At 38.4% G+C, this 26,067-nt stretch overlaps 1 protein-coding gene across 2 annotated transcripts in view; it reads left to right on the top strand.

Annotated features, from left to right (window-relative positions):
* The first annotated feature begins 171 nt into the window (after window positions 1-171).
* Window positions 172-26,067, top strand: part of ece2a (endothelin converting enzyme 2a) — a 111,684-nt gene continuing 85,788 nt past the window's right edge. Inside the window, exons 1-2 of one of the 2 annotated variants that reach the window (XM_088913456.1) lie at window positions 172-201; window positions 688-966. In XM_088913456.1, coding sequence (XP_088769582.1) covers window positions 807-966 — 160 coding nt within the window. In that variant the 5' untranslated portion in view covers window positions 172-201; window positions 688-806. The other variant, XM_088913457.1, reaches the window with a different exon arrangement.

Here is a 26,067-nt window from a genome sequence, read left to right as displayed (position 1 = left end):
AAACAATCTGAAGAAATCACCAGACTAGTGCTTTATAATAGTGACGCTATGATATTCACAAATAGATGTTAATCCATCATGATTTACCCGATCGTATGAAGGAGATTGTTTATTTGTAAAAAAGGAGGAATCGATCTTTCCAAGTTTTGTTTCTGCGGGGCCATATTTTGATGGACATCCCGAGAGCGGAAACAGTAACGTGTAAGTAAAAACTACCCTACACGTGGGTTAGGTATTTTGGTCAGTTCCATTAAAAATTATATGAATATCATAGAGAATTACTTATACTCTAATATATGTGTGTTTTGTTTGCATTACATTAATGACAAACCACCACCAATACATTTAAATGATTCGTTTGTACTTTTTTACTGTACTATTGTAGTGTAAAGGTATAATGTGAACACTGAAGACGTGTTTTTATTGTATAAGAATTTAAACATCGTCACAAAGTAATAACATTGATATTTGTACAGAGTAGTGCAATGTCTGCCCCTATTATTTTCCTATTTAATTATGACGAAAATGTGATTTGTAACTTTAAATACCATCACTATCCAAGCGTACACAGTAATGATGACGTTTCCTGAAGTGATGAAGGAATGATTGTAAATGAAACGGTTATGCATAACGTCAATTAAAAAACCTAATGATCCAGCAACTCAATTTTATTCCTTAACTTCACAGCTTCCAAACAGCTCGGCGGCAGTGGAACTGGTATTTGCAAAGCTACTGCGAGGTACTTGAGAACTGGGCGAGCCATCAGTCGAAGGAGCTTTTTTTGAAAAAAAAAAACACACTTGATAATGGAGCATTTACCAGAGTGCAATTCAAGATACAAAGACGTGGAATACTGGGATGAAAGATACAAGAAGGAACAGTCGTTTGAGTGGTTTGGAGATTATTCGAAGTTCGAACATTTACTGGAACAGCACGTCAGAAAAGAGGATAAGATTCTGGTACTAGGTATGTGCACAATGATGGTTGTCCGACGATGACGGTTGTACTTTGTGCAGCTCATCTGTTTGGAAGATGAGCTGCACATAGAAACCTGTGCAGGAGAGCTTCTTGAAGTGGGAAGCCGTTGCACTGGGGCAGTCCCACTGTCTCGACCTCAGAAGCCTGGTCCAGTGGTACGAGTAGCCGTCATGACTGGAGACTCCCTTGGTTGCAGTGGATGGCCATGATGCCTTTCTCTGCCTTGTCATGCCCTTTGCTTTCAAAAGTATAGAGTCCCATCACTATACTGGGGCATTAGGACCTACCCAGGCCACAGGGTGAGCACCCCCTGCTGGCCCCACTAACACCCTTTCGAGTAGTAACCTTAGTTTTCCCCAGGAGGTCTCTCATCCAGGCACTGACCAGGCTCAAATGTGCTTAGCTGCAGTGGGTTGTCAGTCATGAGCTACAAGGTGATATGGCTGCTGGCATGGTCCTGATGATATTGTTGCTATTTACATATGATGATGTAGCAGCAGTGGAGAAGTAGTCAGTACTCTGGACAGGAGGGTGCAAAATCTGTCTGCTGTTGTACCCTTGAGCAAGGTACTTTACTTGCATTGCTCCAGTAAAATGCCTTAGTGTATAAGTGGATACTCATCAGCAAATTGTTTTTAATAAGACCTTAGTGGTTCATTGTTAAAGAGAAATATAGCTCATTTAAAATATTCAAAATAATTTAAAATTCCTTACACACTTGTACAGCACTTTTCTGGACACGCCACTCTGCTCTCAGTAATTAAGTCAATTTATAGATGGGGATTATTAGGATGTCATGATTGGTAAATGCCAAGGACAAATTTGGCCCAGACACTGGGGTAACATTCCTGCTCTTTTCAAGAAATGCCCTGGGATTTGTTATGACCACAGAGAGTCAGGACCTCAGTTTTATGTTTCATCAAAAGGATAGTACCTTTTTTACTGTATAGTGTCCCCATCACTATACTGGGGTGTTAAGACCCACACAGACCACAGGGTGAGCACCCCCTACAATACTGCTTTCAGTAGCAGCTTAACTTTCCTAGGAGGTCTCCCATCCAGGTTGTGGCTAGACTCACACCTGCTTATCTTCAGTGGGTTGCCAGTTGTGAGTTCCAGGGTAATATAGCTGCCAATAATAGCACCCAAACAGTGTTTTAAATGTTACTTTCACTAAGCTCACTCAGCAGACGGAAGAAACATAGATCTTTGGATTTTGTACTGATACTAATGCAAAAAAATATTTTACACACAGCATGTATGATGAAGTCACTAGTATCCTTCATTCATTTTTGTTAGTAGTAGTGTGATCACTGATCACTACTGAGTAGGAGTGTGGTTTACTAAATTTTAAATAGCAGATTTAAATAAAGTTGCATGGTGTAAATGCATTTGAAGCATGATAGCAGTTATAATAATAATAATAATAATAATAATAATAATAATAATAATAGCTTACACTTATTTAGCGCTTTTCTGGACACTCCACTCAAAGCGCTTTACAGGTAATGGGGACTCCCCTCCACCACCACCAATGTGCAGCATCCACCTGGATGATGTGACGGCAGCCATAGTGCACCAGAACACTCACCACACATCAGCTATCAGTGGGGAGGAGAGCAGAGTAATGTAGCCAATTCATAGAAGGGGATTATTAGGAGGCCATGAATGGTAAGGGCCAATGGGAAATTTGGCCAGGACACCGGGGTTACACCCCTACATATAAAGTACAGATTGCATGTTTAGTAATTTTTCCTACCTTTTTTTGTTTTTATACGACTACCATTCTTTGGGTTTTGAGTAATTCATTCTCTAAAAGTAGAATAGACTAATACATAAAAATATCATTAACATATACAGTAACAAGAAGATCACTCACCGATTCTTCATGTTCTGAGGCCGATTGTCATCATGAATATCAAAACCGTTTGTGGCCACCAGGAGTCACTGTAGTCAAGGATTTAGAAATTCTTCGTCTTCGTTTGGCACCTGTTTCAGTGACATTTTGAAAGCTGGTGGTATATACTAAGCTGTATTTAGAAACCTACATTTACAGAAATGTATTTATATGCTGTTAGCACAATATCATACTTAAGACTTCGTATGGTAATACCACTGCTCTCTGCACATTGCAGTACACAGACACCTAAGTTTAAACTAGTGAGAAACAGTGTAAACTACAGTACTTTCAAAAAATACTTAGTAAACAGTGATCAAAATGAAAATCCATTGCAAATGAATTATTTTCCTATAATAGTCTCTGTTGAGAGATTTGTGAACTTTGATCAAGGTCACACAGAATGATATAAATAAAAAATCACGATTTTGTTTCTTTCAATGTGCAATGTTTTATATATATCACAAGTTATTTAGAGACAGGCTGCACAAACATTCCTGTACCCCTTTCTTAATTGTCTGGTGTCAGTGTTGATCTTCTCTGACTGTTGTCTAGATATGTAAAACAGATTTTTACAAATTCTTAGTGTATGCTTGAGCATGTGCTGTTATGTTAAACTGATTTCTTGATTATTTTTAAGTAACATTTTTGTGTTTTCCTGTTGTATATAATAAATGTAGTGTAATTAAATCTGCACTTATCTATGCACGATTCATGGGATAAAAAAAACATTAGTAACACAGACGTTATAGTGATATAAAACCTATTCGTTTTACACCTAGATTTTAAGTTTACTGTAATACTTGGAAGTATTGTTGTTCTGGAGATCTTGAGCAAAATGGAATGTCGGAATCTTGGTGTGAGCGGAAGACGCCAATCTGAAAATTTCTTTAGTTCTCTATGGATGAGAAAGCAAGGGGGTTGCACTATTGTTGTAATAACGTGGTGATCTGCTAGAGGGCAGTATTACACTGTAGGTTTTGTCAACTTGCATTCATTTCGCAGCACTTTTGAGGCTTTTAAATTTGTGTCAGGGAATGACGGGGACTTTCTGCTCTCTCTAATGGGGCAATGCAGCAGTTAACGGAACCGCACAAGTTCCGACGCTTGTGCAAGCAGTTTGGTTTATTTTCTTCTGCTTTTCATGTTTCTAATAATTGTGACGCTGGGAAGGTATATATGCCCTTCTCTTTTTTCCTTATTTACAAGCTCGAGAGGTCTGAGATTCTCTACTTACACATTTATGCAGGCAGTCAGCTTACCTATGCAACATGCATTCATGTGCACATGTATGCTGCTGAGAACAGAACATACCTTATTCTCCACTTAGGTACATACTGTATAATTCCACTTATACCTATTCACCTGTATCTCACGTCTCATAGACCACACACATGCAACCAAAGGCAGATGGTTTAACTTAATCTCCTTCCTTTTCACCATGTTAGAGTGCCCAGCAAAACAATCAACATATTGAGCCTGTCACTGAACATGTGGTAAATAACGGGGTTTGTCATGTTGCTATCATACCTGCCAGTGCTGCAGGAAGAGTAATGAGAGGCAGATTGTAACAAAAATGAAGAAAACAAAAGATTGTACGCTTGTGTAAATGGTTCTTATAGAAAACAACAACCCATCAGTTTTTCCAAAACCAGCTGATGCTACTCTGTTGTGTTTTAGGCAGTGTGTTTCACTGTAGAATGCAGATTTATCTATGGATTTCTCTCTAGCCCAATTCTTAAACAAAATACATTCTGTAATATACAAATCATGCTAAGCAGGGACAGTAGCTTGTCTGGTAAAGGGAGACACACATGATCTATTTTGTATTTTATTTCACAGAAAATAAGAAATTAAAAAATTAAAATTATTTATAATAAGCATTTTTATGCCCTCTGTGTTGACGTATTGTAAAATATTATTTTCACATTATATAACATAAGCTTTCTCTAGATAATTGCAATGTTTGGAATAGCTGTCTTGTTTTGTTTTTAGAGAAACATCTGAGAAAGAGTGCTCGCAGACCTTCTGCCAGAGAATGCAAAATGTATGATCAAACGCTGAATTGGTCTTTTCCATGAGAAGCCATTTCAGTGTACCCCTGGGAATCTAAAAATCAGAAACAAATTAAGAAGCTGAAACAGAAGCAAGATGTCATAGAGAACGAACGAACAATACAATTCAGACTTCAGATGTCTGTTCAGATACGAAATGTGCTCTTTCCTCCGTAATGGAAGCTGACGGCAGCAGAGCAAGCTGGCATGTGCTTAGATAGCAGAGACCTCCTCCAAAATCGAAAGCCCCTTTTCTCTTGTAGGAGAGCCCCATCTTACTATAGCCAGGTCAGTTAGGTTTGAGACAATCTAAATAAAAAAAAATACAACTCTGTTAGTTATACACTAATTGACAGACTCTCAACTGCATGTCTGTATGAATTCTTCCAATTTGTTTTATGCTAAACTTACTTGTATGCTTTTATTCTCATGAGGTTCTTTCTGATAGAGAAGATTTACATTCACAGCGAGCTCTTTAGGTCAACTTCAGGTTTCGATTTTGTATTTGTTGTATGTCTAATTGCATTCAGTGCCCTCTGGATTTATTCATAACTGATCAAATAATAACAAAACAACATCACATAGTAGAATGAAGATAAGGTAATGCGTCTCACTAAAAAAAATCTACTGTTCTATCAATCCATTTCCCAACTGCTTTATCCAATACAGGGGTTGTGTGCAGAGCCATCCATCACAGGGCATGTAAACACACTCACACCAGGGCCAATTTTCCCAGAAGCCAATCAACCTACCAGTATGTCTTTTGAACTCGGGTATTTTTTGAACTAACCACTGTGCCACCACGCCACCCGGATTCAGAGGTTATACACCATGAAGTAGTAGTATTGCACAAAACAAACTCATACTGTATTTTGTACACGAATAACTGAATTGTAGAAAACAAGATTGTTACATTTATTAACACCTCTAAGTACTATATCAAGCGAAAACAAATATACAATAAAGGTTTCCTGTTTCCTTTGGCAATTAAAGGAGGTAATACACAGAAAACACTCCATAGTGGCATGAATCATCAGGTTTAAGGTCAGAGAACCTTTTCAGAGGCTGCAGGCAAATGATCACTGATCTGCACAAGTTGGGGAATGACTGTAAAAGAATCTACAAAAAGCTGAATCGACCACTTTCCACTGTAGTGTCCATTATTTAAGGGTCCAAGATATTTAAGGCTGCTCGTATAAGAGCCACCCTGCTGGGAAGAGGACATGAGCATATCCACCATGGGCTGCAGGATTTGTGGTTTATGAGGTGGCTGTAAATCCTATTCACACTGCCATCTTCAAAATAAAAATAAAAACCTGAAAATGACCAGTCAAAGTTGCCTGCATGAATGCTGAGGTGCAAGGCAGAACCACCAAAAGACACACCTCAAATCTATCAAACTTAATCTAAAATGAAAATTAAGCTTTTTGGATATGCTTATTAGCATCATGTTTGGCATAAAAAAAACATGAATCTCATGTTGAGAAAACTACTACCTACGGTGAAATATGTTTTGGATTTGATTTTCATTTGCAGGTCCTGAAGTCCTTGTCAAGATACTGTATGGTCATTAACATTGCACTTTCCGGGACACCTTGGTTGCTTCTGTTAAGAAGCTCGAGATTGATTTAAATTAGACATCCCAGCATGGCAATATTCTAAAACATACATCCATGTCTGCAAAGGTATGGTTAACTGAAGTAAAATAAAAAATTCTGACCGTTCTTCTCAATCTCCAGACCTCAGCATCAACTGAGCATTTGTGACTCTAACTCAGTATGGCAGTTCACCTCTACAAAAAGTTATGTTTATAAATTTCCCTACTCAAGTTTCAGACCTCATATCACACTACAATAGGCATTGTCTGTGTATTCCCTGTCAAAGGTGCATTTACTAAATACGGGGCTGTGAACAAATGTATCTGTCAGGTTTTCTGGACAAATTTGACTTTGTTTTCCTTATAGTGGTATAAGGATAGCAGCATGATGCTTTTAGAATTTTTTTTAAAGTACGAAACATTATCACCCTGCAAAAAAAGTGACAACACACTGAAGCTAAGCAGGTGTGAGCCTTGTCAGTACCTGGATTGGAGACCTCTTAGGAAAAATTAAGGCTGCTGCTGGAAAAGGGTGTTAGTGGGGCCAGCAGGGGGTGGTCTGTGTGGATCCTAATGCCCCAGTATAGTGACAGGGACACTAAAGGGAGTCCCCATTACCTGTAAAGCATTTTGCATGGAGTGTCCAGAAAAGTGCTATACAGTATAAATTTAAGGAATTATTATCCAGTCTGTAAATCTTCATTTTTATGTTTACTGATTTCATCAGGGATAGGTATACATTTGGAGGGCACTGTATTATTTACATGATTGACTATATTAACTTTGTTTTTCCTTTGTTACAATTTGTCAGTTGTTCGACACCAAAAATACTTTATGTTAAGATTTTCAAAACTTGCAAAGCCTGCAGGTTCATAGGGAAACAATTTAATTTCATAATGGAATGTTCCAGTGCAAGTCTTGGGTTTCTGGATAGAATATACGTATGGTATTCTCTAAAACCACAGTCTGCAAGGTGATATTGATCATAATGTTTTTTGTTTTTCTTTTTGCCTTCCAGTTCATGCCCTTCAGTTTTTTATGACATGTTTAATTCTTCCAAGACAAAGCTACATGCTGATGGTATTGCTATATAACATATATTACCTAGAACACTACACTCCAACAAGCATTCTAGAGCCTTATTCATACTAAACTGATATAGCTAGTGTTAGCATTAAGGTGACTTAGTTTGTTGTATGAACTGCCAGAGGCGGCACAGACTATCATAAAAAACTAGCATCAGGCCACCTTCTCCACTGGTTTTCTTTAATTTAGAGTGCCAAACCGCATTGCAACTGGTAGTAAGCTGGTAACACTGAGGGGTACGCTGATAACAAAACCTTCAGACTGACAGATAGTTTGAGATCTGAGGTTTGACAGAAATGTGGAATCTTTTTGAAAATGCATAGGGAAGTAGAAATGGTCATGATTGTAACCACAGTGTCATAGTGGGGCTGAAGTCTGTAACTTTAAACTATCTTAGCAATGAATAGAATATCACTAATATACACTAGGATGTATACATGTCTTTTCTAGTCTTTAGTGGATGTCACATGAATTGTAGTTTGAAGATTTGGGGAAGGTTTTATACAGTGTTTTTCAGAGCCCAGTATGTTTTCTTTATTTTTTGTTTGATTTCACTCGATTCAGTGTTTCATTCTAAGTTGTTTGATGTGGTAGCTCTTATGTTGCCTTGAGGGACACTAGCGTGCCTAATGTATCATTCCCAATATTGAATAACTTTCCTGCATAGTGACTGTCCATTACTGCTAAAGCAATTTTTGTCACTAGCAATGGTGCCCTGTTCTGCTCTAATGTTTCTTCTTCATCTACCTCATTGGGGTTGTGTGAATGGGTTTGCAACACTCTAGTGACTTGTACTGTACTTGTGTAACTTACTAATGCCAGGAGAGCTCAAGAATCGCACTGCAGTCCTCAGGCCAGAAATGATTATACTGCATATACAATCCAGCCTAGACATGAAAAGTGTGCAAATTAATTGTGCTGCCTGGATCTCACTTCAATTCCCAGTCCTAAAATTGAGGATTTTATCCACTGACTAATGGCTCTGGTTTGTTCCTCCTCCAGTTGCTGCTTTATCTTCCATTTAATGTTGTAAGATGCAAGATGTAACATAGCACAAATGCAAAGACATTATTGGCCTGTTTGTTTCTGGACACTAAAACAGTGCTTTCTTTCTGGGTTGATTAAGAGTTTAAAGACAATAGGAATTGATTAAGTGAAATGTTTCATTTCTGAAATGTTTTTTATTTTAAATCTGGACCATTGCGAGGAATTGCTTACCCACGCAGTTTGTGAGTGGGATAGAGTAGTGTTTAAGCTTCTGCACTCGTAACTGACAGGTTGTGGGTTCGAGTCCCTGCTGCAGACACTGCTGTTGTACCCTTGAGGGAGATACTTTACCCCCGTTGCTTCAGTGCACCCAGCTGTATAGACTGCACTGGAAGAGCGTTGCATCCAGAGGGGGAGTCACATGCGGTGAGTCTGCTTAATACTGCGGGAACCTGCATGAGCTGCGACTTGGGCAGCCGATGAAAAAGACGTGTGAGCAGAGCCACATCTGTCAGGAATTTATAATGTGGGCATTAGTAGTCAGCTCTTCACCAGCCTCCTCAAATCCTTTCATCAGGTGTCAGGCGTTGGACATTCATTCATTTTAATTTATGTTGATAATTTAGAATGAAAAAAAAAGTGCAAGTATTTTATGCTGGCACAGGAACTGTACTCCCCTACTTAATATTAATTCCGCTCTTGTGTTTCCTTATTTGCAGAGCTGGCATCAAATGTGCTAGCTGTGCACCCCTCAACACCATTTGCAAAAAATATTTTAGAATTTGAAGTCTATTTGTTAAACACAAGTTGAGAGTTTTGCGAGTTTTTAACAGATATATTGGAGAAGCTTTATTGCTATTAACTGGAAACTCTTTAGTGATGCCTTTGCCTTTGAGAATTTATTCCATATATTCTTTTTTTCCCTTTATGTAACACTTTTGATTTCATTCTACATTTTTAATGCTTTTAGTGGTTTGATCACCAATGTACTTATTTAACATGGTACTTAGCAGCACACTGCAGAGGCACACTGGATTTTGGCGATAACACATTTTCGCAAGGTGTGTCATTCTGTCTACAGTGCTGCGTCCTGCAGCCTAATGTCTGTGTTTTGTAATAGAAAGCTAATGTACTTGTATGGAAAGCTTCTGTCATTGTTTGAGCGCATTAGGCTGTAGGGGTGCTTTGTTTGTGGAATCCATTTCCAGGGACGAATGGAGCTCATGTGTCAGGGCCGCTGCTGAAAAATGAATGAACGAGGAAATGGATGAATGAAAAGCAATGGGAGAAGACCTGTTTTGTGCGTTGGGCTTTGTGCTAGCTCGTCGCCAGCTCCCCCTAACCTCCCCTGCCGTACTGTACTCCCTCCTTTCATCTCCTGCCTCATTGATTGGTTCGCACTGGCCTAGGCATTGCGGCAGTCTGTGCCGGGGTACTTTTTTTTCCCCCGCTGTTATTGGTGGTGGTGCTTGTGAATGAGATTCCTCACTGCTGGTTCTGAATGAAAAGAACAGAATGGAGAAATACTGGGGGGGGGGGGGGGGGGAGGGGGTTTTGCTGTAGCTCTAGCCGCAGTCTCCCGCCCATCCCAAACTCATGTGCATGCAGGTCAGCACTCCTTGTGGAAGGAGAATGCCTTCGATCGCAAACAGCTTAGCAAGCCAATGGAAACCTCCATGCTCCAGAGGCGGTGTGTTTGGAATACTAACTGGGTTTCCCGGGCAACGGGCTTTGGATGATAGATAGGCCCAGCAGAGAGAAACGAAGCACAGAGGGAGAAGGAGCTGTGAGAGGGAAAAAAATAGTGTGGAAAGTGTCTGTGGAGGGGGTGCTTCTAGTTCCTTTTCTTTCATAGTTGTGTGTTTATTCCTTTATCTATTTTACAAGGGAGTGGTTAAAGATTTATAGTGCAGGTATTTAATCGAATTCTGCTTCTCGGTGGAATGTTATTCAGGAGCATTTATTCAAAACTAAAAGTAGCAGTACCAAAATTAATCCATTGTGCACAGGGCTGTAGATTTGAGGTTCTAAGAGTTATTCAAAGAAAATACATGCAAAACCACACTCACATTAGAAACCCTCCACTCAATACTCACATACAGTGCTAAATACAACAGATGAGCCCAAATGGAGCATTTGCTAGTCTGCCCTGTAATGATGAACTTTGTACTGAGGTAAACCAGTTCAAATAAGGAGGTCTCACTCCTTTATTGTTCCTTTTGAAATTGCACATACATTTGTGCTGCATTAACTTTCTTATTCATGTGTTGGCGTCCGTCAGCTAAGGATAATCATTGTAATGAAAGATTGTGTATACTGTTGGGTTTCTCCACATTGTATGTGTTTTTGCAGTAGGGTGGGTGTGAGAAGCAAATTGTCCTAACAGGAGATGTACTGTATATGCTGGTATGTAAATGCTGGCATACACTTATAGTATCTGCATCAGGATTTAATGTGTAATGCATTTTACAGTATGTTTAATTTTACACTATGTTTAATCCCATGCACAGAGATTGTAATTTACGATCTCTGTTTTTAAAATATTTTATTAATTGCTTTTTCATTGAGCATGTTAGACGACAGCAGTGAACACAAGGAGTCGTTCTGAGCATGCATCATTCCACTACAGCATAGACAGAAATGTCTCTTAAGGGAATGATTTTAAAAGCCTTCACAAAACCATTTTTTTTCTGTAAACCCCCTGGAATTTGTTTTAATTCATGCCTTATGCCTAACCACATGTTCATACTGCATGTGCATACTGAACTGTTCTTTTGATTCACCAGTGCACTATACAGTTCAGAAACAAGGCTAGACCATCACCTTAGGGTTTTGCTGCAGAGAGACACAGAGAGAGAGATTGAAAATGAAGCTAACTCTGTCTGTGGTAGCACTGCTTTAGAATACAAATTAACAGACTGGGACATGGCTATGCAGTAAAAAACACTTTAATGTATGGTTAGTGGTTAAATCTTATCTATGCAGATGCTCTCTTAAAAATCAATGGCAACATATTGTCTTATTGTACATGTTCTCATCATCCAGTTCCATAGACAGTCTTTGAAGAGACTATATAATTAGGATACCCTAAAATACAGTTAAATATAGTACTCTGTTCTACTCTTATGTATTATGAAACAAAACCAGCTAAGATACGTACTATAATGAAACAACAACCAAAATTAATATAGGTATGAACAAGTTCATTGTGACGTTATAGCTCATTCATTACATGTCAGCGATCCTAACATAGAGGTGTGTGTACATGGAAATAGTTTTTTTCAATATTCTACCTGTCACAATGCTAAAGGTCTTGAACAGTTGAACATGTAAGGCTACCTAAGTTAAGTTACTGTATATCCCCTGCATTAGGTAATTTTGTTAAGACATATCGTTGCAATATGTATTTGAGAAAGACAACTTTAATACTGTAGAGCAATAATACTGTAATACTGTACACCTTAAAAGATCCTTAGTGTTTGCATGAACAACTGTCTCCTGTCACAACAGGGCTTCATTAATCACATGCTCAGGGGTAGGAAATGCAAAACAAACTACGTAATGTGTGTCAGACCTACCTGTCTGCAGGGGTTGGGAAGAGAAGGAGGCTGTAAACAATGCGAGTTTATGCATTTAGGTCACCGTATAGTGGAAGGCCCCTTTGGAATTCAGAGTAAAAATAAGTTTTCAGCTGGGTTTCTGTAGTAAACAAGGAATCAGGGAGCTTTTACGACAGGATAGTGAACATAGTAATATGGTAAGATGTATAACAGTGCTTAATTTGGATGCTTTAGACAAGAAAATATCAGACATATCAGAAAAGTCCATAAAGACGACATTAGGCAATTCATTAAACCCATTAATGGTAAATCTACAAATGCAATCTGTTATAGAAATATTGAATTATTTTTATTGCTTGCTGTGAGGTTTTTAAGCTTTTTGTTCCTTCCATTTTGTGTATTTTACTAATAGATTTTATTATACATTCTTTGTTTTAGAAGCATGTAACTTTATTAGGGATCTAATAAGCAAAATTCTTCATTATTTTCTTTTGCTATTCCCAATTTCAATATGGACATGCAAAGGTGCAGAGCAATATTATTATTAAAACATTCTCATGTTGTTTACAAATATACTTTGTAAACTGTGTTGACCCTGGGGTTTTGTTCATATCCATTTTCACATCGATAAATATGATTTTTGGCATAATCCACTGTACATAGCCATTTAAAACAAAAATACATTGTTTGTTTAATACATTGTTTCTTTTAGCTCATTGTGAACTTAAAATCTGATGCTCTTGTTGTGCAGCAAGTCACAGGAGGAATATTGGAAAAAATCTTTTACAGAATTTTTCTTCTTTTCTGCTGGTGGGTTTTGCTCTTATTTTCAAATGATGGACTAAATCCCTGTGTTGGGGGACCACCATGAGTTGGAAAGGATAGTAACAGACAAGCCAGAGAAACGAAATTGAAGAACAGCTGTTCACAGCACATTGAGCTAGTCAGCACGAGGAAGAAGACAGAAAAGAGGGGAACTGTAGTGCTTTGATTTCTATTCTGATGGACCCAAAAGCTCTTATTGAAGAGAACCCTATGCTCTGATCTCCTCTTTTTCTGGAATCTTCTCTTTTGTTATATCACTTAAATTGTGGAGAATTGTAAAATCTGCATGCTTGATCAAAATAAATGGCAGACACTTTGTTAATGCACATCCCTTTCCTGCACACATCACAAGAAACATGCCCTGTCCTTACAGGGGAACTATAAGGATTTTAGAACCTTTAGCATCTGAGAATGATATTAAAAATGTATTCTTTTACTTAAATAATCACAACATTTCCAGTATTGTCACAGTTTTTTTTATTGTGTTATCAGTGAATTCCAATTAATCTTAGAAAGTTTTACTAACATGAGTCAATGTAACAAAGAAAAGCAAAAAACACGCAACACCTATCTAGCTGCTGTTTCATTTGCTTGGCTAAGTAAAAGATTTATGGGAGTTATGAATCGATGGTGTTAATAAACACTTTGCACATTGTCTAGTGTCTGACCTGTAGGAAGACCCTTCTGTGATTCCCACAGCTGTCCTTGAATTGCAGGGGGTGGCTGTGGGAGCAGCTGACTTCAAACTGCCAGTCCTGGGCTGCAGAATAATGGAATCAGGTGTACTTTGTGGTATCTCTCTTTTTGTTATTATGTTGTTGCATCTACCTCACTACTTGTGTTATATAATCTTCCAGACACAATCAGCCAACTGTAGTTTGGCAATTCACAGAGGGCTTGCTTCAGCATTTGTGACCTCTTTCCACCTTAACTTTGAGATGTGTGCCCCCTATTAACAGACCACCATTCAGATAAGCAGAGCCAATTCAGTTAATTGAGAATGTGTGCTCATTGATGGCAGTGAACACTATCTCAACACAGTGAAACAAAGAAGGCACACAATAAATTAATAACATCATTGCCTGTCTGCTGTGTTGAATATTAAGTTAATCCATCATGATCCTGTTGGCTTGATTATTAATGACTTTCCTATGACAGCAGTCATCATGCAGTTGTGTTTTGTCATTTTGTTAGTTCAGTGTGTAAATGCTTTTTGTTGTGCTTGATTTCTTGATCTGTTACTGCCTTTATCCGTAGGTTAGCCAAATCATTATTGTTCGCCAGTGTTAAATATTCTTCATAATTTTCAAAGTGCTTTCTAAAAAATCTCAGGATTGTTGTGAAAATTGTCTAAAATAGCTTCTATTTATTGGTCACATAAAAATATTTTCCATCAGATTTATTTTTTATCCATGTTAGTTGTACAACAATGGTTGTTATATTAGCTTGTTTTAGAGGCAAACTCTGAAATGTGGTGTAATTCTGTGGTTTCTTTAAGGAGAACTCTTTTATTTGAAATTTATTTCTGAGTGTTTTTATGTTTACATACAGCCAATCTGATTTTTTGGAAGGTAATGGATTTCTCATAAGGGGCCATCATAATATTGTACAATCAGCTCAACATGCCTGCTGGTTCACCAGATGCTTATGTATGATTGTAGTACTGCACATACGTGCTATTTTGCTAGGATATTAATGTAATCTGCACAATTGTTTTCATGCTTAATTTTTAGTAAATGTGGTAAACTGCATGATTCTGATTTTTTCTCTTGTATAAATCATCAGTCTTCTCAGCAAGCATCAGCAGAATACTAATAACAGGTTCATTTCTGAGTGTTTATGGGATTGTGATACATTCCACAGTTGCTTATACACTAAAATCTGTTCTTTCCTTATGACATTTTTACAGTAGATACATTCGTCAAACCCCTACATAATTTTATGTTGCAAACTTAATTACAGAAAATTTCTTTCCGCCTAAGCAATTTTATATTTGCTTATTAATGCAAGTATAAAACGTTGAACCCATTAAATGCATATGGATGACAATGTCAGTGATAGGCCACAATCAAACCCAGAACCCAAAGACTGTGAGGTGAGATTACCTACTGTCCATCATTCCTCCTCCAACACTTTACAGTATGGGTTTGTATACATGTCTACAGGTTTGCGGTATTTGGCATTTATTCCTTTCATGGCTGTGTTTCTGTGTACCCTAATAGGTTAGTCCCTGTGATTTTCACCTCCTCCGCTCACAGCAGCATTGAAGTGTGGAAGGAAAACTAAAGTAGTTCAACATCACTTACGATGAAAGAAGGCAGCAATGTGAAGTTCAAAAAAGACATCACTTCAAGATGCATTGGCTAAAGTAAATGGGAATGTTGTTTAGTGTGGATTTCAGAAGTGTGAGCCCTGATTAACACAGCTTCACAATCGATGTCAGCCGGTGTTTAACTGGTAGTCCCAGAAAATCAGTGCTCCAATACAATGAATATTAATTTTGTTTTCCAGCAATAAAAAACTAAATCCTTTTCATATAAAAACACATAAACAGCACCTTTTTAAATCCTCTATTTAAATAAAAACTGTTATTTTCAACGGTTTTTAGTTTAATTTGAATGTACTCTCCACATTATATGCCAGTTAAAAAAGAAAATTAGTGAACTTGAATTGTATGAAGAAATCACAACAGCATTAGCAGCTTATAAGCCAGAGCTTCTTAGTTTTTGATAGTAAGAATTTGACAGTAGTCAAGACCAATAACAGACCTGTCGGAAATATGTCAATATCCAAAGTTCTTCTCTTGATGATTAATAAGTCCAGATACTAGGACTGCTACTGCTAGTCATTCTATTACTGATAATTATAGAAAAATTAAATGTTGCAATAAAATTAGTAATAGTACCTATATTATTTTTCTTGTATTAGCTAAAAATACTTAAAGATAGAAAGCGTGTTTGATATTGTTTTATAATCTTTGTTTTGCTAGTATCATGAGAATAGCTAAAATAAATGCTTGAGATTCAAACAGAACTTGGGTGATGTTTGAAAAATTACAAACATATGTGTACATATGATATGTGTTGAAAGGTGAAATTACTGCACAAGACTTGCGAGTGGATGTGTTAATGACCTGGTTGTTGAAAAAAACACTGAAGGTATCAACACTTTAGAAATTTCACCTGTTCTTCTCTCTACATATGTGTAGAATGTGCATTTTCACCCAATACAGACATGATTAAAAAATGACTGTAATTTCAAATATTAGTATAAATGCATCCCATGTATTCCACTATCTAAAGGAATCTGTTAGAATCGCTGTCTTGGCTGAAGCTGTCTGAATTTATACTGTCTGAACTTAATTCCTAAAACTGTAATGATGACAGGAGATGTTTGTCTGAAGTAGGAAAGTGCAGTTCTAAGCAAAATTGGATAGACCAATTATGGCAATGCTCAGCTCTAATAGGTTTAATCAAATCTTTTAAAACATATGTATAAAACAGCAATAACAGAAAAATAACTGAATACAGAAAAATATGAGCAAACATACAGGTCAATAAATCATTATACATTTGGATTATGAAATGTGACATTTACTGTACTGTGTAATACACTATCAAAATGAAAACATTTCAAAGCTGGTTTCATTTATGACCTGCGTAAGCATTAACATGTTCCAGGCAGTGTTGATGTACAGACCCGACCAGGCTGTGGATAGACTGTGATGTGTTGGCATAGTTTTTTTAAAGCAAATACAGGAAAATACTGATAATCAGATGATGAGTGCTATAAACTGACTGATAAAGTGATAGTTTAATTAAGGAGAATGTTCTTAATGCCGTATAATAAAGTTAAAATCTGCTTTTAGATATAATTGGGTTTGGATATGAAAAAACAGCTAATTAAATGTATTTGTTTACTTGGTGCAAAGAACACTTCAATTCTAGGAATTCTTGTGTTTAACATAAGTAAAAAGGGACTCAGGCATACCCAACTGTAATCAGTAAAGACAAATTTGACATTAAGTACAAATGTTTTGAAATTAGTTTTATATGGAGTTGGTTTACAGACTTTAGGATTTAGGAATAAAGATGCCTTCTCAGAAATAGGCTTTTTTTGATCTGGTAATTAAGTCAAAAACAGAATTGCCTCTAATTCCTTTATAGTAAAGAGCTGCTGGGAGATTTTGATTTTAGACCTGCATTTGAGGATTATCCTCCTGTTATAGATTTTGTGATTAAATACTTTTGTTCCCAGCAACTGGGTAGGATAAAACCAAACCTTTTAAGAAAACAATCACTGGTATATTAGACAAGGCAAAGGATCAGTGAACAGATGTTGAATGTCCATAACCTGAGAAATCTGAAATTCTCCAGAATGCCTGAACAGAATAAATCCTTTCATTATCATTTTGAGCATGTGATTTGTTTTTTAGAAGGACTGTGAATTTCAAGTGTGCAGTGACAACCCATGAAGCTCAGCAGGTGTGAGCCTGGCCAGTACCTGAATGAGAGACCTCCTGGGAAAGCTAAGGTTGCTGCTGGAAGAGGTGTTAGTGGGGCCAGCAGGGGCGCTCACCCTGTGGTATGTGTTGGTCCTAAAGCCCCGGTACAGTAACAGGCAAACTATACTGTAAAAAAAGGCACCTTCCTTTGAACGAGACGTAAAACCTCGGTCATGACTCTCCATGGGCTCCTAATAATCCCCATCTATGAATTCAAAACTCTGTTCATTATCTCCCCACTGATACCTGATGTGTGGTGAGCATACTATGGGCACTGTTGCGTCATCCAGATGGGGGCTGCACATTGGTAGTGGTGGAGGGAAGTCCCTATTACCTGCATAGCGCTTTGAGCGGAGTGTCCAGAAAAGTGACTGATAAGGAATTATTATTATTATTATTATTATTATTATTATTATTTCGGAAACTGTAAAAAACACAAACACACCTATAAAATCTTGTAGTTTCCATGGAATAATTAATGTTACATTACGTTACATCAAGTCAGCTGGGTCTTAAATAGAATCATTACTGCAGGAAACAAGAATATGAAACAGAGTAGTTTGGGTTTTTGAATTTACCTTGCATCCAATATACAGACTAATCAAGGTTTGCAAGCATCAAGCATCAAAAAACACTCTTTTAAATGGATCAGAGGAGAGTCCTCCATTGTGACATTGCCACTCTGAACAACACACGTGCTGTTTTTGCATCTCTTCTTATTCTCATTTGTTCTATGCTCTGTTAAGGGCTTTTTTTTCTCAGCAAAAATGATTCCATTAACCAGTCAGAAGCCCAGCACCGGATCACAGCTTAAAGGGTCAACAGGCTCAGGGTCTCTGTGCTCCTAGTCTAGTGCAACTATCCTAATAACATTGTGCTGGAGAAGGGATTAATCTAGAACTGCTTAAATCACATTCCCTGAGAATGTGATTGTTATCTCTGGTATGTTTTGTTTGGGCACATTAATTGGAGAAAAGTAAATAACACGAAATGTATGCTGAGCCATGTATATGGGTTAGGCTATGGTACAGTGGGATTAGGTGGAGCTGAGTAAAGCCTTGAACTGGCTTGGATGAACTTGAAAAGCAGTAAGTCACTTCTCCTGTAGTTTAATAGGTTCTTAAATTAAAAGAGTACCGTAGTCTGATTATGGCAGGATAGAGGGTTATGGCAGGATAGAGGGAGCTGGACAGTTTCTGCTTTTGATCTGTGATATACAGTCCTGGGAACACATACACTGTGTCACAGTCTCCTCCTTCAAGAGTTTGGAGGCGTATCCATTGCTGAGTATGCATCCAAGGCCTTTCCCGTAAGCAAAGGAACAAGGCGACAGGCCCATCCTTCTTCCGGCCACTGCCAAGTTATAGCCATGCGTTCAGATCTCAAAAGATCATTTTCAATGTCCTTCCCAGCTTGGTATGCTGGCATTTTTGGCTCCTTTCTATATATAAGATCCATTGATCTGGTTGCCTGCGACTCCCTTCCATGGGATCTTCCGGTAAGTGTCCAGTTGCACTTGCTCCACGCGACCAATGAGGAGCTGGAGTGGGGAGCTGTAGTCTTGGGTTTGGTCCAATATCATTAGCTGTGTCTGTAGCAGGTGCAAGAGACAACACTGATGACCTTAAGTCACGCAGTTCCTTTAGAAACCCCTCATCTGGCTTTTGCTGTCCCATCAAAAAGTCTTGGAATAAAGACAACAATTTTGCTTCCTCTGTCTGCTCCAGCATTCCTGGTTGCATCTTAGGGCATGTGCCTGCCTTCTTATTTGGGTTCTCCTCTGAAACATCCGAATCAACTGTATCCCAGGCCTCCATCTCTGGCTTTGGATCGGACTTTTTGAGAGCGCAGTCCAGGCCTCCCTCTTTGGGAACATAGTACTCTGCGGCTTGCCATCCCACTGCTGACACCACAAATGTCACAGTCTCCTCCTTCAGGAGTGTAGAGACGTAGATGGAATGAAGCAATAACAATGGCACACCCACAATTGAAAAGAAGTGCAATGGTGTTTATTAAGAGGAACTGTGTTCCTTAAGTCTACACCCAAAAAAACAAAGTGAAACATACAAACTAACCAAGGGAAAAAAAATAAAACTATAGTACATTAATTGACATAAAATAGATTGTTGGAGGCAGCTCCTACTCTATATGACAACCAACTTTCTCCTATCTCAACACACCTATCTTGAAGAGCTCATTTCCTAGGTTAAACTCCTCCCCCTAGAATATTACACTATAAAGCAAAAAGAATTTTACAAAATAATAATCAGAATTCTGATGACTACTGTAATGCTCTACTCGCTGGGGTATCTAAATCTACTTTGAACAAACTGCAGTATGTCCAAAATTCAGCAGCCAGAATCCTGACCAGGTCTAGTGCAAGTGTTCACATTACTCCTATCCTGGAGTCCTTGCACTGGCTTCCAGTCAAAGTCCGTGTAGACTTTAAAATCCTCATGCTCACCTCTAAGGCTCTGCATGGCTTGGCACCTCAGTACCTGTCTGAACTATTATCGCCCTACTTCCCACCTCACAACCTTCGCTCTTCTAATTCTGCTCTCCTTACTGTCCCCCAAGCCCGTCTACATTGTATGGGTGAAAGGGCCTTCTCCTTTTATGCCCCCGAGCTCTGGAACTCCCTCCCCAAGGATAACAGAGAGTCACCTTCTCTAAACTCCTTCAAATCCAGACTCAAAACCCTCTTCTTTAGAAAAGCCTTTACTTAACTGGTTCCATTCTTCACCCCTCTGCTTTTCTTAGTACCACCATCCACGGTCTCCTCTGTATATTGTAATTGTGGTTTATCTTGTGTATTCTTTTTATTTAATTGTTGTTGTCATTCTGTAAAGCGCTTTGAGAAGCCACCTTTAAAGGCGCTATATAAAATAAAGTGTATTATTAGTAGTAGTAGTAGTAGTAGTAGTAGTAGTAGTAGTATATACACATTTCTCCATTGAGTACACAATGAAATAATGAACATATTATTAACAAAAATAAAATGTCATACTCCTTTTGTGTACATAACTATTTTTAAGAAAATACTACCCCCTCTTAGAGGTATCTTCTTATTAATCAACCCACGCATGCGCAACCCTGAAACAGGCGCTACTAAGCCAGCCCCTGTTGCCATGCGAAGGTTTGCGTCCTACACGTTGCGGGAGAAACCATTTTGCCGGTGAGAAATCAAAACAACGTATTTATTTGAAACACGTGAGTTAAACACATGTTTAGTTCATTTCACTTCTAAAACAAAGAAAAACAGTTGTTTGGTTTGAGTTAGTGTTTAATTGTGATCATACGCAAACAACCTTACTTTACTCTGTGTGTGCACCCACAGAGCAAGCGGACTTCCAGACTAGGTCAAGTTTGTTTACGTTTGAAACCAGAATTATCACCTTTGGATAGTGAAATGTTTGCGTATGGAGACGGAGTCTCCACTCACACACTGAATTGGAAACCAGATTGCAACTCAGACAAGGAAAAGAACATCGATAAATGTATTTTGATGCTAATTAGAGCATTTTATTCCTTTCAAAAGTCAGCCATTATCCTATCTTTAAGGAAGCATCGTGTCTCATCCTGGTCCAGAACTTGGGACACTTCAGGTTATTTGCTGCGCCACCTTCCTGATTCTCTAACACTAGAGGGAACAGTGAAATTTGTGAGTGATAAGTATTAGGATACAAGAAAAACACGCCAGGAAACAATATTGTCATTGAATTATTTACTTAATTAAAATTATTTAATTCAAATAATTAAAAATTATTTTATCATTTTTTCTAATATGTCGGAGGGGGAAAATGCTATCTGCAGTTACTACTCCGAGTGCAAATGACTTGCACTGTAAGCAGCTGCAGGAGCTGTGTTCTCTCTTCTGTTAGGCTCAGAAGGTTATAAAGGACCCACAATATAAAAAATATCATCAAGATAACAACGTACCCCTTGTCAAAATCTTGGATCTTAGCCCATGGGAAGATCAGTTTGTTAGTTAAATACCATATATTTAATCTTGGTTTGCAACATTTAAATTTTACACTGGTAGTAGATTACTACTGATTAGTACGTTTTAAATATACCGTGATTTAATGCACCAATTAAAACAATGACAAACTGAGAATAATTGTTGCTGTGAAATATGAATATCTTAATCCATTTTAATATTGTATTTTGAGTAAAAGGACATACTTCTGAAAACCAATACCTGGATTTCTCACAATTTTGCATGTGTGTATTCACCTCTTCTGCTGGCGGCCCCGAGTGTTTTCCGAATGGTAGACTGTGTGACGCGGCACTGAGGAGGCTTTGGCTGAATGGCCTGTGAATAAACACAGATGACATAATGGGCAACGCAGTGAGGTGTTGGGGAGACTGGGATGCTGTGAAAGCGAGGTGAAACAGCGCTGCAGGGAATGAGAGGTGAGGCCCCTGCAATTTATCTTCCTTACCGCGATGGCGCCACACCTGCTAACATCTGGAGCTCCTTAATCCCAGAGAGTATCACCTGATCACACACACAAGGGGAGGAAAGGGAGAATAAAAACAGATTCAATCAAATCCCCTTCCTGGGAAGCCTGCCAGAGACTGTCCCCTGTGCTAGATTAAACATATTAGAAAAACCCTTCAAAGCCCCAGCTGACAGCAGGAGGCCAGATATTGAAAGCCACATTAACTCCTTGTCTCCTCTCTATCCTGAGAGCTGTACATGAAATGGGAAGGAAATACAGGTGTGTCACTGCTTTAATAAAAACAATGATGCGGTAATTGCAAGCTGATTGAGATCATGATATCAATGAGAAGTCGTTTTGCTTGATGTACAGTGGCTCCTAAACATCTTCACGTTCCAACATCCCACATGTTTAATTCCTTTGTTTTCATTAATAAACAAGAATCTCTCCAAGCATGTGTGGGGCTCAGTCTGAAGTTTGAAAGTTCGTACTGTCTGAACAGACAAAGACATGTGTAGGAGCTGAAATCTGCTGAAATGCTTTTGCAATACAGAACCTCTTTTCATGCTCAATTAATTATGTAATTGATTCATCTGATTTGATTATGGGATTTTGAAACACTTGTAGAAACTGCTGTAGTTTACTCCACCATTTTGCACTCCTTGCTACTGTACCTCCAGGCAATGGAATGACAAAAGGTGTATTAAATTCGCATTTAGTGACTCAACCGGTAAAGCTGTTTGGCCGAACACAGGCTGAGCTCCGTGATCATGGGTGTGAGTCTGGGTCATGTCACTAACCAACTCTGAAAGGATTCAAGGATTCCCCACCAGGTACTTACAATAGGTAAGGTGACCAGGGCTCTCTTGGCTTTCAGCAACACAACAACCCCCTACAGCTTTCCAGGTGCTACAGGCTACAGTTCTATTGATGCCAAAAGTGCCTGTCATCCAGTCAGCCCTGAACCTCCAGTAAATGGTAAAAGACAATGGGCTCGGAGTTGGGCAAGTCAGAGGAGTCTGCCCACAATTCCTAATTCTTCCCTGTTTGCAGTTGCGGGGTTCATAGTTGTGAGCCAGTGCCTGAAAAGCACACAATTGGCTATTCCAAATCGGGAGGGTACAACAAAAATAAAGGTTTGTAATAAAATTTTAAAATATGATACATTTTGGTTTCAGTGTCTTCTTAGAATGGAATGCTGTAAAAGGTGCATTACGCCATGTCTGCAGACATTTCTGTTATTCCTTTCTCAACAGCTACTGTTTAAATGCCGCCTGTGCTCTCTTGATGTCTCTTCTAAACAAATATCTGAAGGAAGAAATAAAGGAAGGTTTATTCTTTAAGGTTTTATTAACTGGAAGCCACATGCAGTGTGAATTTGTGTGCCTACCAATGGTAAAATTAGATTTTATAGGGAATGGCTGCATGTAATGTGTACTGCACTCAAACCCCCATCTGTTGGCTCTGTGTTTTGTTCGCAAGCACTCCAGGGGCTTCTCTGCTTGCACATGTGGAACTGAACGCAAGCAGGAGTGAGCTGTTACTGTGTGGTTGGCATGATGTGATGCAGGCTGGCATTCCGTTGTTTTTCACTGCACAGGTCAACAGGATAAGCTCCTGCAGATTTTATTCCTTTGCCCAAACGAGGTGGAAAGGAAAAGACAGGCTTTTGATTAAGTTCCTTTGAATTGCCTCCTAATCTTATAGCCTGTTGTTCAGGGGTTTTATTTCTGCCTTCTGCTTTTTCTGTGTCTACTTATCTTTCTCTCTCCTTGCTATCTGTATTTCTCTCTATCGTGATTGAATACTAGGTTCATGTCAGAGAGCTTTGGAACACTCATACTCTGATTGTCACATTCCTGTTAATTTTTTTCCACCTAGCTGAGCCATATTTATGTGGAGTACACTATATTATATGTTTCACTGAGTTTCTTTTTTAAATATTTCATCCACTCCCCTTTCTGACCCTTGTGTGACAGCATCATATCTGACAAAACATCAGGTTTTAAACATTCTGCTAAACAGTTGGATTTTATACAAAATCTGACTAACAATAGTGGACTTCAAATGTTTCTGCTTATCTTGTTTTATTAATTTAAAACTCTCTATCACCATTATTTTAAATTGCAAGTACACTAAGAGAAAAGGGGTCCAGAGACATCCTACAGTTGGTTTTGGATGATGATATTTCACTTTTTTAAAACAAAAAGTTACAGGGGACTATTTTTTTAAATAGAAAAGCATATTCTTCTGTATGTATGCTATCTTTTGGTCACACTGTGCAAAGAGATAAGCTAAATTGTAGCGTCAATGAAATGATCATTTAGAAAGCTATCATTTAGAAAGCTGTTTTAAAAAATGTTTGTTTTTCCACAAGCAGCCCCTTTGCTTTTCTGTAGTAAAGTTTATAATAGCCTCCTTCTAAGTTTGAAATAAAAGTCATTTCATGCCTTGGCTTATCAACATCTTGTACAACTGAAATAGGGGAAAGGTAACAAATTAAGGTACACATTTCTTTTTACTTTAGTTTTTAGTTTAGCAGATTAAAAGAAAGTTCTTAAGCCATTATTTTTCTTACATACACAGAAGAGTGTACTATACAGTATCTGGGCATTGTTAGCAATCTGTAGATTCCATTGTATTTCTTCTGTACTGTACATTCACTACTTCTACTTAACTAAACTGATGTGACTGCACAGAGAAGGATATTTTTTTCTTTTTTTTAGTTTCTGGGATATAACAGCTGGGAGACACGAGCATTAAGCAAATACTTCTCATAGTTGTTTTTCCTGATTAAAAACTGTCACTGCATGCCCTGTGATGTAACTCTGGCTAGCTGTCTCTGTGCCAACATTTGGCCTTTGTGCATAGAGTGCAGAATATCTCTTGGCATATTTCTGGGAATTTGTATGAACTGGAAAGGGTGTTAGGAGAAGGCCTTAATCATGTCAACTGTGTTTTTGTAAGAGCTGGTTCAGCAGCTTGATTCTCAGAGAATCAGGATTTTTCCTCCCTGAGCTTCAACACACACACACACAGACTGAGCTCCAATGGCCTTAATCATCCCAGTGAAACACTGCAAGCGGGATGAAGCAAGAGGTTTGCAGAGGAGCTGTTCTCTTGCTGCGGCAAAGCTCAGCAACATATTGGTTTCTTCTTTCTTGAGAAGGGTTGAGTGGGAGGTTTTAGACACAGCTGATGCAAGCGGTGAAGGGTACACGGTGTCACTTGCATTTTCCTGCCATTCTGTTTGTTCCCCTTTGCATTACGATGGATTGCAGATTGAAGGGCTGCTTTCAGAGTTATCAAATTTAAAATGGAGGTTAGTATCCGGAGAGCATGAACAGTTTGCAGTGCATTTGAGAGGAAAGAAAGTGCAGATAAAATACAGAGGAAAAACACTAAATGTACCAGAGCTGAGACTCTCACAAAAGTGTGAGACTTTTTATGTGTGTACACAATGTATAAAAGGGATGAAGGTTCATTTCATTTAAAGAAGATATGAGATTTTAAGGAGTTCTTTGGGAGAAGATGTACTGTAGGTGACCAAAGGATCCCCTGAGAGCAGCCATTTTGAATGACCAAAGTGTAACAAGGTTTATTCCTTCCCATGGCTTTCATAATGTGATTTAATTGGGTTTTTGTTCTTGGAGCCCCTTCCCCCCGAAATACAAAACAAAATAGTTTTATCCACGTTTGTTGTCAACAATGAACGTGACTATCTTGTCAGGAAGATTTGCCCAGTGAGTTAGCTTGCTGAGAAAATTCTCAGTTACCCGTCAAAGACATTATGATGCCAATATTCACAGACCCATTTTCCTCTCAAACCGCTATCTTTTCAGCTGTCATGGCTTAAGGCTCCTGTAATTCAGGATGGCACAATTTATCCTATAAGAAAATAACAGACACTCGCATTTTATTTCTAAATTGATTGTTTTTCTTCATGGCAATACTGTGGGGGCAGTACATTGACACGGTATTCATCTATACACAGAAGGTGAATCAGTGTGTAACTAGCAGTTTTTCCACTTTGGGCAAGTGAGGCAAAGTTTGAGTGAAGTAGAGTTCGGAGCCCCTAGAGCTGCATTTTCAATCTATTCCAGCTGGACAGGGCTGCATTTGTATTCTTGCCTG

This window comes from Atractosteus spatula, chromosome 4, assembly GCF_055471065.1.
Source record: "Atractosteus spatula isolate fAtrSpa1 chromosome 4, fAtrSpa1.hap1, whole genome shotgun sequence".
NCBI lineage: Eukaryota > Metazoa > Chordata > Actinopteri > Semionotiformes > Lepisosteidae > Atractosteus > Atractosteus spatula.
The sequence above is the reverse complement of the archived record's forward strand: the minus strand, read 5'-3'. Positions and strand labels throughout refer to the sequence as shown.